General features: G+C 43.9%; 1 protein-coding gene across 1 annotated transcript; it reads right to left on the minus strand.

The window, feature by feature from the left end:
• Positions 1–1,152: 1,152 nt before the first annotated feature.
• Positions 1,153–18,743, minus strand: FAM83F (family with sequence similarity 83 member F). Its single transcript, XM_053943229.1, has 5 exons — positions 18,273–18,743; positions 14,404–14,571; positions 8,083–8,204; positions 6,811–7,523; positions 1,153–1,631 (listed from the first exon to the last, which is right to left on the minus strand). The coding sequence occupies exons 1-5, from the start codon at positions 18,726–18,728 to the stop codon at positions 1,567–1,569; spliced, it is 1,524 nt and encodes a 507-aa protein (XP_053799204.1). The 5' UTR covers positions 18,729–18,743; the 3' UTR covers positions 1,153–1,566.
• Between the last annotated feature and the right edge of the window lie 1,982 nt (positions 18,744–20,725).

A 20,725-nucleotide genomic window follows, 5' to 3' on the forward strand; every position in this document is an offset into this window, starting at 1 on the left:
GGTATTCTGGTGCTTAAATATTTTTTTTGGCAAGTAGACATGTTAGTTTTCAGGTCTCTTCTAATAACTAGGATCTAATTTTTTTAGGTATCACAAGAGGATTTACTTATGACAGCAGGATATGTAATTTAAATGGCAAGAAAGCAAAGTGAAATGTCAATCTTCCCACTGTAGAGACAAAAACAATCTGTTTATCTACTCTGTTAGTGAGCAGAACTGGAAAAGGATAGTGAACAAGAGGACAGAAATGCCAGTCAGATCCCATAGTAGCTATGAGGAAATCATCAAGGAAACCATTAAAACAGCCTGACAACAGGGTTTTTTTTGTATCGTGCACTGAATTTAGGGTTTGTTACCACAGAACACTTTGGAGGCCAAAGGTAAAAAAGAATTTTTAGAAAGGGACTAAGTGCATTCATTAAGGTCAGGTCCAGAAAGAACTGCCAGAAAGCTGAGAAAATCCATAGACTGCTGGAATGGTGTCAGAGAAAGACCTCAGTATATACAAGCCTTGTATTTTATGCTTCTGTGATCACCTGTTACAAGCTGTTCTCAGAAGCAGAACAGCAGATCAGATGGCCTTTAGTCTGATTGCACACAATGCTTCTTATGGATCAAAGCTCTCAATTTTAGCATGATTTAGATTCTGGAAAGGTTAACTTAAAAAAAAAAAAGGACATTTGAAAAGCCTGCATGCCTCCTCTGCTTCCTATTTCAATCCTCAAAGACGTGCTCCTTAATAATTCAGTTTCCGTGAATGGTAAAAGTATTGCTGAATTAGCAACAGTGAGGATTTCATCACAGCCACTGAAGTCTATGTGACTGCTCCCAGATCCTGCCCAGGCCCCTTATCAGGCATTTCTCCTGACCCAGTCTCAAGTGTATGTTAAACATTGCCTTATAATCAATTTTTTCTCTTTGCCACATTCTTGTTCGACTGCTACATTATGACCTGAAACAGTTCTGATACTGCTCTGTAGGCTACTGTTAGCTAAACCCTTCTCCCAGTCCACTCATTTCTGCTTGGGCAAGTGACAACAGGAATCTACAGGAAGACTCCTTATGGACAAAGGATTGCTCCACTGTCTGTAAACATCCTTATTTCACCCAGAATTTGCCACTTCAATTGGATTCAGCCTTACAGCCAGTCAGATCAATACATTTTTGCAGTGCAGTAGAGTAAACAATGCAACACAGTGATTCCAAGTCTGCAGCTAGACAGACCGAAGTAGCAGCACAACTAAGTCAGAAAATCTCCTGCATTTCTCTGGGCACAGAGTGAGCTCTGAGACCAGTCATCACAGTTGTTTTTATATACAAAATATGTGTGCACATAGACATATGGACTAATACATTCATCACTAACCCTCATTTAAGGGACTGACTATCCAAAGTCTGCTCATCACCCAGTAAATGTGCTTTAGCCGGGAGTGCCAGATGCATCCAGGACCCACAGTGGCTTTACAGATCACTGCATGAGGATATGGCTGTAGGTTCAAAATCAATCAAGAAGTTACTGTTCCAGCTTGAGATTCAGTCTTTAGTTCTCCAGACAATCCTTCCCAATCAAGATAACACACAGGTAGATTGTTTGTTTTTGTCGCTCATAGTGGAGTTTGGATTCAGGTTACCTGGAAGGAAAAGAAGTTAAAGTAGTATTAATGTTAAATAAATAAGCCCTGGATAAAATTTGGACTCATGCTTCACTCTCATTTTTTACTATATACCTTGTGTTAGACCTACACTATTCTGCACTCTCTCATGGCTTTTTTTCTGCTGCAGTGAAATGAAGAAACATTAAAATAAGAGCAAATGCAGATTATATTGTAGAGAAAATCACTGGAGAAGTATTTCTAGGCTTTGGCTTGTACTCAGTCAAGCTTCATTAGGTCCCAGCTGGCACTGATAAATAGTCTGGTCATGTCTTGGGTAGGAAGTTTTCCAAAGAGTGAGGTATGGAAAAAAACCCTGAAAACCCAAGGACATCTCATCTATTTGATGCCCATGCACATTCTCAGTAGAGCTTTTTTTTCCACATTTTGTTTCAAACATCTCTAGTGCTAATGTTTCCACCACTGCCTTTGCAGGACAAATCCAAAGGCCTCAAGGTCTCTCACTAAAGGGGCAGAGTATGCTGCCTCCATTTTCTAGAATCCTAGGTTTTTTCACTGCTTACTCTATGAATTTCTTCTGCTCCCAGTATCTGTACCTTTCAATGCTTTCACTTCTGTCTGGTGTCCATCATTACAGTCAGATGTTGATATGGATGCCCCAGCATATCTGTTTCAAGCACTGTACAAAACTGTATTTAGAGGCTTTTGCAAGTAAGGGAGCTCATCTGTGCTCTGAAGTCAGCAAAGCTTGCATGACTCTGGCCCAGGGCAGCAGGGACTGAGAGGGGCTGCCATGTGGCTTGGAATCACTCTGAACACAGGCAGGTGCCGCTCATGTACTTGTACAGAAGGAAGGTATATGTGCATCTCCCAAGCACTTGGAGCCAGATGCCAGTTCAGAGTGAAAACAGTGAGTGAAAACTGCCACAGGTCACGGTGACATGCTACTGAGAAGTCTCAGCCTTACTAAGTTTAGGGAGCATTCAACCCAAGCACTGCCTCTGAATTGGGCTTGAAGTGAAAAATTTTTAACGTCACTCTCTTGCTTGTGGGCATTTGATCAATGCTGCCCTTACCTGTAGGTGATGGGGAAGAGAAGAGCTCTCTTTTCTCCCCCTCCTTCTCTCCACTTTCTTCCACACTGCATCTTCTTGATGTTTACCTGGCAGGGTGCACTGCACCCTGCCTTCACTTCTGTGGCTGCTCTGTGTGCTACTGTCTCCTTCCCACATCTCCCTGTGGCATTTCATTCTACCTGTCCCCCTCTGACACATCCTGCATGTTAGTATTATCATTACTCATATCTCCTCCCCACCCCTCTTTCCTTCCCTGTCTGTATCACATTCAAGACCCTCATGCTTTTTTTGAAAGATGTCTGTGCTTCTCTGCTTAATTTCAACTCCCAGCCTTTTATTCTTGTCACTTTCTACTCTTGTCTTCTGACCTTTTTCTACATATCCCACTACAGTTAGAGCAAACACCTTCCTTGTATGTACCTGTGGCAGCTGGTCTCTCCACAGAGAGCAACAGGCACAACTTTCCCAGGCATTGTCCTGGGGAAGGCTGTGAGAAGACCAGAGAAAAGAATGATAAACAATTCTTATCTTCACTTGCTGCACCTGTTGTTGTGAACATGTGGAATGTGTTATGGAGATTTGTTTACCAAAGGGTGATTTCTTAATTGGTCAATGGTGATGGTGTTTTGGATTCAAAGGACCAATTTTAGGTCAAACTTTATCGAACTGTCTGTAAGGGCAATGAGTTTCTTAACAAATACAGTATAATAAAGTGATTGATCAGCCTTCTGCAATCATGGAGTCAATGCTAATTATTACCTGGCTGGGGATGTTGTGCTATGACAAGTACCCAACAACATTTCCCTCTTTCTCTTTAGAAAAGAGGCTGAAAATTCCAGTTACCACCCTTCCATGATATTACTTTGGCTGAAAAATGCTGATCATAACTAAGCAGCTATTTCAATGCCATCGCAGTACCCAGCGTAAATCCCATTTCTTGTTGCAAGAAGCACACAAAACAGAAACACAAAATCCTTCTACTAAGTGTATGTATTGATGTATTTTGCAACATGAGGAATGAAGTTGATGCATGGAGCACCTCAGGACAGCAGACCCTTCTGAACAAGCCCACTTTGCTTCCTCCAAAGGAGAACAGTAACCAAAAAGTCTGCGCCTTCTGAAGGCACACGGCTTTCAGACTTTTGCAGTGTTTCCCAGAAACTGCACATAGAAGTCACTGTCTTTGCTGGCCACAGTCTGCCCACATCAGCTTAAAATTAACAAGACTCTGGTCAGGTTCAGAGCTGCTCTTGTGTTCCTCAGCGGGCAACAGTGGAATCCAAGGGTTCTGTTAATTTCATTATGTGGTTTGAGAAAACCTTTTAAGACAATGTACAACTTCCCATGTGCTAGGACAACACCTCAGGGTGTTAATTCAGATACTTAGTTTGGGATATTACTTTCTATCTGGAGCCCTTGTATTTTCCAGACTCCCAATTCTGACTCATAGGAATCCTCTTCTAGCCTGTAAAGACTGCATCAGATTTTCAGACTCCATCACAGCACACACTTCCATCATTTCCCTTCCCAGTTCAGATTCTCTTCATCACCATTTGCTCCTACAATACTCAATCTGACTTTTAGCCTGCTTGAATAATGTCTTTCAACTACTCTATGAGCTACTCGGGTGTGGATCTGGTCTCTCCATGCATTTGCAGGGTGGGATGTGTCTCCGTGGTGCTAGAGAATTAATAGTGACTTTGAAGGATGTGTGCACAGGCAGGCCCATGGGGCTTAAGTGTGCTGTTTAATCTTTACAAAAGCTAAGGGCAGCTTTTTCAAACCGTGAAGCTCTGAATAATTGCATTCTAACCTGCCTGCATACGAAGTACCTTCTCCTTCATTTCCACTTCTTACCTCCCTTCTGTCATCCAGAATATCATAGCACCAGTTTTCACTAGCTTTGCTCAAAGACAACTTAAACTTTTAAAACTAAGTCGGCCCTAAAGTTACCCAAGAACAAAGTGCCTCCTATCTTTATACTGAGGCTGGAACTCTATTCCATGGGTGTGTTTAAGAATTTTTTATTAAATTCTTTTCTGTTCCTCATGAGTTTCCATCTATTTAATATGTCTTCTACCATCTCTGTTCACATGCCACTTTGGGACTATTAGACTAGAGGAGTTTTCTCTCACAATAAAGTGATTTAATTCAAAAGCAACACACAATCCATGATCTTCCTTCAGCCTTTGATGACACCAGATGGACAAAGTCTACTTACACCATAGTTCAAAAGCTATGGAGTCTCCCACTGTCACCATGAACAGGCATTCTCAATTTGCATAAACCAAAAATACTAGCAAGGACTCACTGGAAAGATTTATCAAATCAGAAAAAGGACAAGGGAAGACTGGTTTGCTGGATCTCAGCGCCTTTCCTGGACCTGTTCTCAATTCTTCCTTCCCCCTTATTGAAAGAGTTGGCAGTCTGCAGGAAGTAACAGTGGCAATAAATAAAACCTGAACATAATAGCATGGTAATGTATTTGTGGAAATGGTCTAGACCAAGCATCAGGCTGTCTGGCACAGATCCACTGTGTTAGGAAGAACAGGGACATCCCTGCTGCCCGGATGGTGCAATGCCCCAGCAGGGTGCAGCGCCCCACTGTCCAGCCAAAGACATCAACCTCTTGTGCCTTAAGCTGGGCCTGATTTCATCAGGACATTGTGGGAATGCCGGGCTGGCTGCTTTGAAACAGGTGACAGTGAGAATCTCTGATACTGCAAAGTGCTGATGAATCAGAGATAACACAATTCTCTCCTTCTGTCACTAGAGGGTAGTGCAAGCACTCAGGTCCATTCCTGTAAGTGGAAATGCCCATACATCTCCCCACAGGTCCTCACTGATTTTACTTTTCCTGGTTTTGGAATGGGGCCCACCAGCACATAATGTCTGTGCTCAAGACCTATTTGGGAGAGGACCTCTTTAAACCCAGGTTTACTTCTGCCTCCCCAAATGCCAAATGCAGATTCTAGAATGGATCTACTACAATCTTAATTAAATTAGCCATTCCTTCTTACAGGTCCTCTTTCTTGTGTTCGTTTGGCATTTTTGAGTCTGTCCTTCATTTAGGCACAAATATTTCCAGGAACTAATTAATTGTTGTTGCTGACTGTCCCAATACCCTACTTTTCTTCTTGGTCCCAAGAGAACATCTTTCCATTTCACATCATGGTAACTGCAAAGGAATTCAGTCTCTCTACATCTGCATTTTGCATTCATCAGAGCACAGAATGGTTTCTGGCCAGACAAAAGGAGGAGAAATTTTCTCCTTGCAATTAGTTTATTTTCCCAATGGTGCAGGATGTATTGACACCCAACACAGCTCACTGAGAGGAAGACAACCAGGCTGAATAGTCCAAAGATTTACTTCAATCTCACAAAACATGTAAAATGTTGGGGAGTTAGCTATGAACCCACAACCTGTTAGAAATCTTTATCATTTGTGTCTTTAACCGACTGAAGCCTTGGAAGGATTTAGTGAAAATATCAATCATGCATTAGCAAAGAAAGAAAAGTTGAGACTAGTGATCTACTTCTTTCTGGCTTCTATTTTCATGACCTTCTCCCCCATTTAAAAAGGTGGTAAAGGAGCAAATAAAAAAGACTTGCACCCTTTCCTCCACTCCTTGTCCCCTCACTTCAACATAAACACATTTTCCTCTCTTCTCCACCAGGAATTTGTCACAGGAAATACACCTGCCTAAACTCTAATGAGGAAAGGAGGGATTATACTGAAAATCTGTCTGTGGCCTGCAAGCCACTACAACAGAGTCCATAGTGCTGCTATTTATTAGGCAAATGCACTTCATGAACTGAGCACTGTTTTACACAAGGCAATGTTTACCTTTCTCTCCCTTTGCTGCTCAAAAGTGCAAGAAACATCCACATGAGAAGTACCAATCTTACAGTAAGACTGCCATTAAATTGCTTTCAACTTATATTGCCTGTATCTTTTAATACAACTTCTACACTTTGTTCTCACTCATTTTGGTTCAGAGGAAATTAGAAGATCTACTCACAAGTGCCTATAGTGGGTATGCTTGCATCAATCAGCCAAGCTCAGAACAAAGGACACAGAAAGCAGAGTATGTTTGGTAAAAGCTGGTAAAAGGTTTTACCTGAGTTGCCTCCAGTGCTCCGAACACTAGCATGGCCAATGCTGAGCCTCTCATATTCCAGTTTCATGTTCCCAAGGTCTTCTCCTGAATGTCCTTCACTCGCAAAAGAATTGGCCTCAATGCTTGAGCCTGGAGACCGCTTGGCCTTGCGACTGAAAAGCCCACTGGCAAACCGTTTTCCTTGCTTTGCATTGCTCTGTGCATCTTCTTTCTTTATGTCACGAATAGACTCTCTCGATTTGGATTTATTTTTCAGGTCCATGTGGAGCCGGGACAACAGTTTCTGGGGGCTCCGATTCAGCTTGTTCAAGTTCTCCAGAGGTGGATCTATTTCTGGGAACACTTGCTCCAATGTGACTAAGTCATTCAGGAACTGATTTAACCGTTTCTTTGACTCACTTGTTTCCTCCTTTTCCATATTTCCCTGATTGTCTTGCTTGTGCCGTGAAGCCCAGAGCATCATATCACCACGCGTTGCCCCTGCTACTAAACCATACTTTGGGTTAATGAACTTCCTAGCCACGGTGGAGGAATGAAAACCTGGCTTCCCAGTTCCAAGGAGGAATGGGTTAGCAATACCCAGTTCCTTGTATAAATTAACTTCCTCTGAGATGGCGTAGAGCTCACGAAACTCAATGTCAAACATCTCCACGTGCTGTCCTGTCAAGACTAGCAGGATGTTTCTGTCAATGTGGGATGAAGTCCATGTGAAGCTAAGAGGAGGAAACAGAACTAACATTAGATTTTGGGGTGTGTACTTGACCCAGCCCACCTAACAAAACCTAAGACACTACAGCAGATTATGTAGTATTATGCCATTTGCCCTTATGTCCTTGGCCAGATGGGCCCCCATAGATACATGACACAACATTATTTTTCCTTCTTTAGACATGTAGACCAGTAGACTTTGGGAGAAAAGGACCTGAAACTCTGAAGGACCCTTTTAAAAAAGCAGCACTGAATCAACAGACTGAAAACCTCACTGAAGAGAACTGAGTACAGGGACTGGTGGAGAGTCCTTGCAGACCCATTCCTGATGCAGTGTGGAACTGTCTCTAGCCCTCTGAAAAGGTCTGCCAGCATGAGGATGTTCCATTCTCTGAAGAAGGGCTCTATGCCACCTTCTCTGTTGTCCCACTCCAGTTTCTAGAGATGCCACACAGATTACAGAAGCTGGGATAGAAGGGGGGTGACATGTGAAGAAGACTCTCAAGCAAAGTCATGACCATTCTTTAAATAAATGCCTTAATGCCTTAAACAAGAGTAACCCACCTGTATGATCCCGTGGCCACTTTTTCACCATCCACCATCAGGAATCGGGATGCCAGTGTGCCTCTGATCTTCCCCGATGGCATGTAGAACCCAACTCCTGTCACAGAGCGTATGCGGATATTCTAACAGGGAGGTGAAAAGACAAAATGTCACAATAAATAGGGCAGAAAGGTAGATAATTGCCAGTTCCAAGTCTTAAGATGTTACTCACATTGTCTCACTACTTCTGGGACTACAGCTCATTTTGTATCAGCCACCAAAAGGGCTGCAAAAGGAAAGCATAGTGCTGCAAGTCCTGTTGTCATCCCCTGTCTAGACAGGTCATTCCTCTCCATCAGTTTATAGCTGTCCAAGGGGTCGGCATCATCAAAACCCGGCCTGCTGTCTTCAGCTATTCACTTGAGCCACTGGCAAGACAATGCTTTCAGGTAAGTGTCCCTACTAATGTCCTGAATACATCAGCGAAGAAGAATTTCTGAGGATGAGGAAGGAGAATCTTTTCATAAAATGAATGGAAGTAGTTAGAAAAAGAATACTTCTCCCCAAACCTCACATCTCACACCCTTTGGTCAGCAAACCTACAAGTAATGAAACAAAGCACTACCAGACACAGAAAAAACACAAAGTTAAGGTTACATGATTTTCAACAATAGATGTGTGCCTGTGCATACTACAAGGATATATTTGCACATTGGACTGAGTGTTACTCTGCTCATGGGTCCTGGCTGCACAAGGCTGAACTGCCAAAGTGTCTAACATGAAACATTCCCCCTCCCCTCCCCGCAAACCCAAAAACATTGAATGTCAGTATAAGTTTGGAGCAAATTATCTTGTCACTCTGACACACAAATCTAGACAATTTTCTTCATTCCACCATATTTTTATGTAAGGATTCCTTAAGAATGAAAAGCTAAAAGTTACTGTGAACTGGAGTCATAAATGCAGGGCTGGGAGTCAGATAGTCCCAGGCATAACTGCAGTTCTGATACTGCTCCCTATGATGTTCTGGGAAGTCAATTCACCTTTGTTTCATTCTTCTCCATCTGCAGAGCAGAAGAATCAGGAGGATTTGGCTAATGCTAGCACAGCCTCAGATCCCACAAAGAGCTAAGTCCTATTACTACAAACCTCATTGACAGCTTAAATATTGATAGACTATAGAAATCAGCATGCAGGAATGAGTGATTATAAGAATGCAGATTTCTTTCAAAAGCTGTTTTTTTTTTAATATAACTTCTCCTTTTGAATCTGCTGCTATTTCCCCCACTAGAATACAGCAATGGAAGTACAAATTCTAACAGTAACTGATGATAGCACTGTTTTGCATTCAGTTGTTGCTTGATCTGTCTGGAGTCCTGTGTGGGCATTAGCTAATTAATGCTCCCAACACTGCTGGAAGTATTATTACCCCATTTTAAAGATGAGGAGCCTAAGACAGAAAAAGATGAAGTGGCTTGCCCAAGGCCTAGCAGTGAGTCATACGTATGGGATGCTGAAGACAGGTGGGTAGAGCACAGGAGAAATGGTGCCCTTTCCAGTAATTAAAATAACATTTGAATTTGGCTGGCTGATCACCTGAAATATTTTTTTTTCCTTGCTGATTAATGTTGGATGTGGGATTTGCCAAATCATGCTATGCTGACTGCACAAGACAAGAAGTCAGTCAACTGCTCTGACGTGATATGTACTCCTGTGAATCAAGAAGTATCAGCCCGTGTGAGCAGAAAGTTTCTCAGCATATATCAAGTGTGATCTCATTGTGTTTGTACGTTCTATCACCTTCTTTTGGTGGAAAGAAAGCACACTTGAATTTCTGCAGTAACTGAGCTGTATGTAACACTTAGAAAGGCACAGAGGGGACAGAATTGAGCAGCTGAGCACATAAACCTCCTTGAATAAAAGAGGTACAAGAGCGCATCAATACATCTTGAAATGCAGAAAACAAGCACAAAGTCATATTAACATCAAGTCACTTAACAGGTTATTTGTATACAATTTTCTGCCTTGAAGGATCTTGGAACATTTGTAGATTGCTAATTCAAGCTACAGAGGAGGAACGAGCCTGGGTTCATGTACCAAAGACTGCATGGTAACAAAAGAGGAGAGACAAATATAAATGAGGTAGGATTGCAGGCATTTTCAGAGGGTACTAGAGTTACAGTAGTAACAAATATTTTGAGTAGAGGACCAGTTAGCTCCAGATAGAAGGACCAGATAGAAGTGACACCTCCAGATCTATACTGTTGCAGAAGCCTGCTTAAGGTTTGTTCTGTAATATCCTGGCTTATGGGAGATGCAGTCTGCATTAAATTTCCATATTTCCTTTCCACAGACTTGCACCCCTCCTCATCACAAGCAGTGACTAACATTTCCCTGGCTACAACTCAATATGACTGGTAACAGTCAAGCCTGACAAAGCATCCTAATACAAACAGTAAGGAATTGGTCTTCCTTGCTTTATTGTGACACTTTTAAACCTCAGTCAGAATCCACAGAAGGCTAAATCAGACCCAATTTAGTAAGTCAGTAATGCTGTGACTGACTTGACAGACCTAGGCCATAGTGCTAACAAACTGTGGCTGAGTAGGGGGAATACACAAGACAGACTCTAAAGAGAGGTGTTGTAACTGCTTCCACCAAAGAATCCTCTGTGTACCTTCCGTCTTAGAACTAGGAAATCCTCTGTTTGCCCTGGACAGTTTGGAGCCTTGCAAGCTCCCATTCTCAGAAGGCCACAAGTAGTCTAGAAGAATACTGTAGCAGACCATTAAAAAAACCAACAGCACTACTTCACATCACATTCCGCTCCTCCCTCATCTCAGGTAGGAGTCAATGACAAAAACCATAAAATACTGAAATGAAATTCCAAAAGTTTCTTAGGCAGAAGCTTTTTAGACTTTCTGAAGTGAAAGGAGAAGCTTCTTACATGTTAGGAAAATGAAAGTAAAAATTAATGTGAAGGTAAATTTCCTGCAGATAAATCATTCCCTGGGCTTGCTTGGAACTCTAGGAGAATTCTCTGTCTTTGGGCAGAAGTGTCTGTTATTGTGGTCAGGGTTAACAGGAACATGAGGACAAAAAACTTATCTAAAAACTGGTGAGTACATTCCCCCTCAGGTCCTGAAAAAAGAGGAATTTCTGAGGGGCTATGAATTTAGTGTCTATGAAAACTCTGATTCACTGTGATCTCTGTAGAACACTCTTGTGTCAAACATAGCAGAAGTCTGACAAACCGTGTCCTGTAGGCTCAGGAAGCCATATGACTCACACACACAAGACATGGTCCTATGAACAACCCATGAACGATCTGATGATAGAATTTAAATACATTTCTGGTGAGCTCTGGCCTTCAGACAAAAATTGAGGTTTTCTCATTTCATGCTTGGAGTTGGTTAAGAACTTTTACTCTTTGCTGGGTGAGGTACTGTCTTCCTACAGCAGTTTCCCTCCCATGACTGTCAGCAGATCATGATACCTTGCCATCTCTACAAAAATAATACAATTTTGTGAAAATGTCCATCATTGTACGTAGACAAAGGGCAAAACCCAGTGTTAACAGTAAATCTCCCTGTATTAGGACTGTTGAAGTATTCATTTTGCATTGGTTGAACAGGGCAATGGGACCAAAAGGGCAGAAAATACAGAACAAAATAAGTATCTGGTGGTGACAGAAGACAGAATAAACATTGTGACCCTGTGGTTCATGGTAGTGCATCATCTCTCTCCCCCTGGGATCAGAACTTGTCTCTAAACCTTAGAGTTATATCTCATGTGGCTGCAACTTCCTGAGGAAAAAAAAAAAAAAAAACCATCCTCTGCCTCTGTACCTCGCACAAGCATTCTAAAGGAAAGGTGGGCAGAAGGGCAGGAAAGAAGAGTATGCAATTCCTTTGCTGGCAAACTATGTCTGGTGAAAACTGGGAAAAATCTTCTAGAATAAAGCAAAATGGTAATTCAAAAAGGAGATAATATTTTCCCTGTTGCTAAAACTCTGTAGAAGAAACTCAGACATCAAAGCAGATGTCAGGAGAAAGATGGTAGATAAGAAATGGGTGAATGATAGAGTTTACTTAGCAATTTCAGTAGCTTTTGTGATCAAACAACGTAGGACAAAATGATTCTGCCTGAACAAGACCAGAGGCCCAGCTTGCTTTCTTGCTTTAAATCTGGATCTTTAACCCTTGGTACATTACATCAAAGAGGAAGGGCTGGGGGGAGTTCTCAGGGGGAAACCTTAACCTTGCTGGAGCTTCCTTGGGTATCCAAAGCCTGTTGCCAGGGAAATCCCTACATGATGGTTTCTGCTACACTGACCCAAGCAGCAGCATAGGCACATCCAAGGCAGCTCTGGGTGAGATACTAAGAGAACATCTTCCTTGAGAGGCAAATGACTTGTTTCCCCATGCTATGAAGAATCTCCCTGGTCATTCCATAGAACCATATACAGGAATTAACTGCATTGACCTTAGCACGACTAACAAAAACCTAAGCCATACTGGAAAAAAAAAGTTAACAACCTTCAGGGGAATTTAAGATCCAGTATGAGACAGCTGGGAAAAGAGGGGGAAAATTTGAAGGACAGAAATCTGCAGGCTGTAGCTTTGCAGAATAGTGAACAACTGGGTCAAAAGATGTTAAAAATTTATTCTCAGTGGACTTCCTTCTACTCAGCTTGTACTATTTTTAGCTGAAGATGTCTAAAGGAAAACATAGCATGGGCTGCCATGAAAGAATGGAATCACAGAAGGGACACAGAAATGTTTTCTCCTTCTTTTGATTGCATCAGTTCAAACTGCATCTCCTTAGAGAGAGCCATACAACTAGACTGCTGCAGGACTTAGGCATTGCTGTAGCACATCACTGGGATCACTGGTTTAGGAGTGTCAAGCCTGTGTAGAAGGATAAGAGGATGAGCAGAAGGGGACTGCTTTAGAGACAGAAAAAACAGACTGAAAGGAACTCACCTCTCCAATAGCAACACAATTCTTTCTAAAATACCAGGACATCTTTTCATTTACTCTGTCCAGGAGTTAAAATATTGTAGTACTGAAGACATGATTCTTGTACATGATGACATGGTAAGAAAAGTACTGGGAAACCAGTACCAGAGCAGATGGAACTGCTGCTGTGATTTCACAGTTATGTACCAAAGAGACACAAACCTAGGACACACAATACCACCGGCACTTGAAACATGTCTGTTATAATGAGGTCTGTGTCTTGCTTTCAAATACACCAGAAAGAAGGAACTTCCACCACTGTTATGGAGAAAAATGAGAAAACTTCTCAGCTGGATGTCTTTTTTGATGAAACTCAGAACAGAGTGGTAGTTCACAGGGGAACTCTTCAGATATATGCAGGTAATTTTCATCCAGATTTAAGATGGTTCTCCTAAAATGATTAATATGAGACTCTATAATCTTCAGAGCTTTTTGAGTTTTGGTTGTGTTTTGGGGTTTTTTTAACTATTAATTGAGTGTTTAAGGAAAATCCACCCCTCCTCCAGGCAAAAAGCACTTTTTTGCGCCGCTGCTGCACAGAACAGTTGAATCACAAAGAGAGGTGAGTCTGGTATCCCATAGGTTGTTTCAACCTAGCAGCTTTTTTTCAGGATTTAGAACAAGTCTGTAGTAGCAACAATGACTAAAAAAGATGGGGGAAAAAAGAAGGAATACAATACTAACAAGAAACGTACAAAGGATTTCAGTCTGTTTGCAATGAAGTGAGATCCCTCTGAGGCTGCTTCTGCTAACCAAGCTAGACTGACTACTCTGCTGTGCTGCATACACTGTATGAAGGCATACTCTGGTATGGGACTGGGCAGCAGCTGTGGCCCTCAATCCCTTAAATTCTCCTTTAAGTCCTCCTAGAGGAGGACTACAAGCTCATTCACTCCCAGATGATCACTGCTGGGTAGGAAAGTCTTGATTTCACAGAGTATATGTGTCCTGTAAGAGGGATCCATGCAAGCAATGCAAAGAGCTGCTTGGGACTCTAGGTTGAATCCTTACACAGAAGACCTATAGGAATTTTCTCTGATAATTTTCTCCCCAGACAGGAATTTTTAGGTCACAAGAGCCAGGGAACTATACAGATCTCTGTCTTGGGTGAAAGGCAAAAAAATCCAAATCTCTCCTTTTTCTTTCCTTCTGTATTATCAAGCCATGCTACTATCCCTGTGTTCCATCACTTTAAGTGTTGTGGTAGGACTTGTAGGCAGAAAGAGATGCGTTTGCCGGTCCAATCAAGTTCCAAGGTTCACTACAACTGCAAAAGGCCAATGACCTGCAGGAGATAATGGTTTAGTACTGAATACCTTACCCTGATCTGCAAGTCACTGAGGTCAAGGCATTTGCACATTTCCAGGAAGAGCTTCACACCCTCCTCATCTAGGATGATATAGACTGGGATCCAGCGCTTATACGCCGCATCAACAATATCGCGGAAGATGTCCCGGTCCGTAAATACATCCATGACCACTGCAATAATCTGGAAACAAGAAGGTGGTAGACAGACAACTGAATAAATATTAGGAACTGAAAGGAAGGCCCGTCCCACTGGTGCAAAATAAAGGAGAGCACTGATACCAGATAATGGAGGAGAAGCCTCCATAGGGAGACAAGAATACAGGGATGTACATGCCCAAGCACTACCACTAATGATAATTTCCTGGGTTAGCTGCTGCACTTTGGAAGGAACTTAGTAAATATCTATGAGAGTTCTCCTTCTTCCAGGTGAAAATGACTTATTTTAGGAGCCTGAGGAATGCCAAAGCCAAATACCTAGTTTTTCCGCTGTATTGAGAAACTTCCATTGTCTCTGTAAGGACTCACTTAATGAAGAAGAACACTGAAAATAGATTGGAAAAAAAAGACTGAAAACATAACTTTAACACTTAACCTGAAAGTGTCTAATGGAAGAATGAATGTGCAGAGGAATCAGGGCCTGCATCCTCAGCCATGATGCATAGTGTAGTAACAAAAATTCTATTTTCCATTTTTTTCCCCCAAATCCCTGTGAAAAGTCTGCTCTCAGGGCTCGCTTCCCAAGGAATTATTTACTGAGCTCAAACATAAATACCTCATATTTCTCAGAAAGGGACTGGAGTGTATTCAAGATTTGGAGGCAAAATGATCGTTCCCTCTCTTCACATGTATTGTTTTTCTGGTATAAAACTAATCCTTCTTTCCAGGCATAGATTTTACATAAAACCAAAAGGTTTCACTGACATGAGAGACAAGCCTGAACATTTACAGGATGAGTAACAACAAAACCAAGAAGGTTATGGGTAACTTTAATGCTGATCTTACAGAAAGGGAGAGAAAGACAAAACATGTATCTTTTATACCATTAGAAATACCAATTAATTTTTCTGCCTGAGTTATTCTTCCCAACACTTTAAAGGTTATCAATGGAGGAAACTACTGTTTTTCTAGTCCCTCCGCATAACATCAGCGTGCCAGGTCAGAGCTGCCATGCTGACAATATGCTGGGAATAGAGTTGTCTAAATTTTAATTTCCCAGGTGTTGGGAATCACAGCAATAAGCCCATCTGGGCTAGGGATGTCATATACAGGTGTGAATGGAGCTAAATACTGAATCACACTGTAGGACTTTCTTCACTTGATGCTTGGAAAAGGTGCAGCTCTCTTGCAGCAGCCCCCTAAGAAAGGGGGAGTAATTCTCCCCCTTGTTCAAGGGCCTCTTTCCTGTGAAAAATGCCCTTGTACAAATGGCTTTTAGGAAAGTGATGCCACAGTAAACATCCCTCACTGCATCTGCTGAATCTCTGCTGAGTCCCTGCTTGTACAGCCAACAACAACCAACACATCTGCTCTGTCAGGCTCCTTCTGTCAACAGTGCTTACACCAGCTTCCCTTTTTTAGAGAAAGAAAAAAGAGCTGACATTTTATTTATGCTCATCATTAACATGTAAGTTCCTGATAGAGGTGAATTGTGCTGCAGCTCTATCATACTAAATCCCACAGTAACTTCTACTAGGCAGGATTTCAGGTCCTGCCTTAGTTCTCCCTTCGCAGCAGGAATGTAACAGGAATGTTACCAGAATCTCTAAAAATTAAAACACAGTGAACCTGTGCCACCTTGTTTCTGAACAACTCCACATACAGGCAAATCATAATTAAAGGCGTGAACAGTTCATGTATTAACTCAGTCCTGTTATGCTCCCTCTCCCCTCACACATAGTGGTTGGATGAGCTATTTAGGAGAAAGGATGCCAAATAATATTCATTTGAAGTAAGAACATCCACATAGAGAATGGATAGCAGAACCAGGAACTTCTTTTGTCTCCATCCCCACCATTTGCAATGAATGTAATGACTGCAGAAATGACACCCCATCCTGACAAACCATTAATTGTCAGTACTGGCTTTGCAATGTGAAGGGATGGCTCCCTCCAGGCTGTGGGGCCTTGGGTCAGTTCAGGCTTCTTTCCAAGACTGGGGACCATTGAGAACAGCAGTCAAAACTTCCCATGGGCAACGCCTGTTGTGTTTGCCATCTCAAACCCCTGTCACAGCTGGTGATCTGTCAAGATCACCTAGGAGCGTTCCCAAGCACAGCAAGTCAGAGCATGAGTATCTACCCCTGCAAGAGGTTTTCCCCATTTCTCTTCCAATCCTGTGGATAATAAACTTATCTGTAGGGCCCATAGGTGTGCCTAGCTCTTCACAGGAATTTTAAGATTGGCAAGTTAATGCTTGCTAATCTCATTGCAGCTAGGTAGCTTAATTAACATATGTTTGTAAAATACTGATGATAAGCCACCCACAGACATGTGCCACATATTACCAGTATCTGTTTAGACCCCCCCTCAGAAAAAAACAAACCCAACAATCCCCTACTCTCATTTCCTGATTAAAAAGCTGCTACCTGGAGACTTTTTTTGCCAGGGCCAGCTCAGCTGAACACAATAGGCATAGTTATCTATGAAAAGGACTATTAAACACTCAAATGGCTGTTAAACATGAAACCAGCTTCGGGCTGGGAGGGGCACAGTTTGTCCAGTCAGTGAAAAATAAAAATCTACAAAGGAATTAATTATTTCTAGGTGCCAGGCAGAGCTATTGAAAGAAGCAAACTTTCCCAGTTCTTGAACGGTCTACAGAAGCATTTGTAGCCGCGCAAAGGGGAGGTGAAGTTGCACTACATCAGAGTGTAAGGATTTTACAGCTTCTAAGTGACTGAACACACCAGTCACTGAACAGAATTACAGGGTGTGCACAATTTCTGAGAGCAAGGAGGTGAGAACATCACCCACCAGATTAATGCCTCTGGAAAGTTTTCTGTGTTTCCCAACAGATTCGGTTTGAACAAGTCTGCAAAAGTGGTGCATATAGTGTGTGCTGGCAGAGGGGAACAGGTAGAGGAGGAAATGACTGCTGAATTACAAAGCAGAAAAACCAGAAAGCTACAAAACTAAGCACAGGAATGAAGTTTCTTACACTGTTCCCCCCTTTACCCAAGGGGTGTGTCAGCTCTGACGGAGATCTTTTCCTGGGTGGTCTCCCCCGGGAACTTCACCCACATCCGGGGTGGGTGACGAAAAACCTCGTGATTGCCCCCACCTGTTCAAAGCAAGCTCTTGTAGCATCTTGGCTGGTTTGCTTCCTTGCCAGAGGTGCCCTGTCACCACCAGCAGTCATTTCCAGGGAAAAATAAACGGGAGGAGCAGCCGCATATTGTGTGCACTTGGTCTACTTGCAGCTCAGGCTGGACGGTGTTGAGACCACAAAAAATAAACCCAAAAAACACCATCCCATAAACGAACACGCTGCCCTGTCTTTAACTAGGGACACCTGCACACACCAGGTAGGGGTGGCTGTAACAGCATCACGACCTGTCTTCCTCTGAACCGGGGAATGAGGCCGGGACAGGACAACGCGAATCACAGGTACAGAACCCCAACTGGGGGGACGTGGAGGGGATGTGCAGAGGTTTAACCCCATCACAGGCATCAGCTTTGGCAAAGCGTAACATGACTGGCAACGAGGCGCAGGGAAAGCCCTGCCTGGTGGACGCCGACCATTGCATGGCCAGCGCGCTCCTGCTTCGGAGCGAGAGCAGCCCGGCCGCGGCGGCTCTCGCCCGTCTTCCACCCCATGCCCCGAGCCAGACCCTCGGCCCGGGTGAGAGCGAGCAAGGCTGGCCCGTCGAGGGCCGGGCCGTACCTTCTGCGCCTGCTGGATCATCTCCCGCACCACCTCCTTCAGGTGCGGCGCGCTCTCCTCCTTGCGCGGGTGCGTGAAGAGACACACCCGGCTGATGCCGCGGTAGAACGTCTTGTCGGTCCAGCCCAAGTCCAGCGGGGGCACCTCGGTGTCCGAGCACTCGGGCCAGTAGGCCAGCGAGAGGGTCTCGCCGCCGGGCCCCCGCGCCACCTTGCCGCCCTCCCGGGGGTCGTCGTAGCCCCGCCAGCCGCCCCGCAGGTCCTGCAGCTCCCGGCCGGAGAGGAAATCGCGGAGCTGCTCCTTTCTCAGCGCCTCCCGGTACGCGGCCTCGCCGCGGGTCACCAGCGCCTCCAGGGCTCGGCGCTGCTCCTCGCTGTAGTAGAAGCGGGCCTGGGCCTCTGTCACCTTCTCGTTGACGTGCAGCTCGTCCAGCAGGAGCACCTGGGACTCCGCCATGCCGCCGGCACCCCCAGCGCAGCGCCGGCCGGGAGCGAGGGCAGGAGGGAGAGGCAGGGCCGGGACCGCCTCACCTGCCTTGCCCGAGCCCGCCCCGACGGGTGGGGCGGCCGCTCCCCAGGGCCTTGGGGACACGGCTGTCCCCGCCGCCCGGCCCCTCTCCCAGACTCCTGGCCCCCGGGGACGGGGGTACGAGTTGCGGGGAGAACAATTTCTGCGAAAAGGAGAACAATCTGACCTAAGAGATGCAGGATGCGATGTAAGATAAAGGGAAGAGACTGGTTATGTGGCGGCCTAAACCAGCTTCGAGGGATGTGGGATAGAAATCTTTAACTAACTTGTGAAATTGTATCCTAAGAGTGAACTTGGTGCATTGAAATGGGAAAACCGCACCTCCAAGGGAAGACCCTCACCCACTGAACACATGAATTTAAATCTGTGCCTTTAAACCGAGGTGGGGAAAGAGAAGGCAGTAGTAGCTGAGCCAGGTAGTGATCTAGATTCATGATGCAAATGTTGCCTGAGTGGATTGTATAAATATGCTTGCATATGTACATTGTGTATGTATGTATGTATAAATACAATTCCTAGCTTTGTGGATTTACCACTTCTCACCCATCTCTGCGCAGACATGAAATAAAATCGAGTATCTCAAGTCTGTGTGTGGATCAGCTTCCCCACTGGGTGAAAGAATCCATATTTGGGACAATATCCTGGCATGGCTGGCACCAGTGTCCTGACTGCAGTCCTTGGCAGAGAACTAGGCCTGGGCCCCAGGTGTATTTTGGGGTGCAAATTCAAAAGTCTATTTAAGACTTTCTGCCCCCCTTTTTCAGACTTGGCAGCTACCTGATGGATGCTCATGAGGAAGAGGAGGACACGACTGGGGCCAGGGAGGTGGGCAGTGCACCATGGTGGCCACAGGCAGTGGCGTGTTGGCTGCAGAGAGCTGGTAGCTGGCTCTCTCTGAATCTTCTGGCACCTCAGCAACTCCAGAAAAAGCAGGTGGTGTGGGGTACCCAGCTTACAGAGGGGAAGATGACAGAGCCATGTGCCAGAGGCCGCCCAGCAGGCTGGTGTCAGAGCTGGGAGTAAAACAGCGCTGCTTCCAGTCTCTGGCTGGGAGCATGAATAAATAGCCACATGCATCCCACCGGAGACTGGGGCTGTAATGTTAAATTACGATTTTTGCGAGGTGTGTGATTGTTGCTGGGGCCCTAATCAAGATTCCTGGCCCACTGCAGATTGCATGCACAAAGGATAAAGAGCAGGGCTTCCCCACTGCAGCCCAGGGACAGAGCTGGCAGGGAATGAGCAAGGAAACAAAGTCAAAGGCAGTGGTGAAATACAAACAAAGTCAAAGGCAGTGGTGAAATACAAACATTCAGAGGCATTTACAATGCTTTACATCTGTGATTAGCCCTAAGTGCTCACATGCAGAAAAACTATAGGGGACAGGGCTTCTGAAGCTGCTCTTTGTTTCCTCTCTCTAAAAATCACCTGCTCTCAGTATGAGTGAATTTAAAAAAACAAGGATCTGGTGGGCCACAACAGCTCATCCTGTGCTGTTCCTCTCCTTTAGGTAAAAAAAGATACTTTTAGTATTCCAGACTATCTTCAGTAGCTTTTCCTAGCATGAAATTCACTTAACATTTGAAATTACACTTTGCAAAGGTCTACTCCTCTGCCTATCAAGTCTCCTTTAAAAATTAATTTCCATGTAAGTTCTTTTAGCCTTATTTCCGATGGAAATAAGACTTACATGGTCATGGTGTCTGCGCCTGTCTGCCCATGTCTCTAATAAACTTTTGAGCCCACTGTCTGATTTCAAACAAGTTTGGCAGAAGTGTAATTACATCCCTACAGATTTTATGAAAAATAACAGGCCTGATAGCAAAAAGAGACTCTATCACAGTCTCCGATAGTGCAAGTTACAATGTGGGTTCATGCCTTATTAGATTTCAGATATTCCATAAAATTGAGAATGCTAATAAATG

This window comes from Vidua chalybeata, chromosome 5 (genome assembly GCF_026979565.1).
Source record: "Vidua chalybeata isolate OUT-0048 chromosome 5, bVidCha1 merged haplotype, whole genome shotgun sequence".
Classification (NCBI taxonomy): Eukaryota; Metazoa; Chordata; class Aves; order Passeriformes; family Viduidae; genus Vidua; species Vidua chalybeata.

Coding starts and splice junctions, on each gene's coding strand:
- FAM83F (XM_053943229.1), bottom strand. CDS start 18,728: ATGGCGGAGTCCCAGGTGCTCCTGCTGGACGAGCTGCACGTCAACGAG. Junction 8,205..14,403: donor TCAGTGACTTGCAGATCAGG/GTAAGGTATTCA, acceptor CCTCCCTGTTAG/AATATCCGCATACGCTCTGT. Junction 7,524..8,082: donor GTGGCCACGGGATCATACAG/GTGGGTTACTCT, acceptor TCCTCCTCTTAG/CTTCACATGGACTTCATCCC.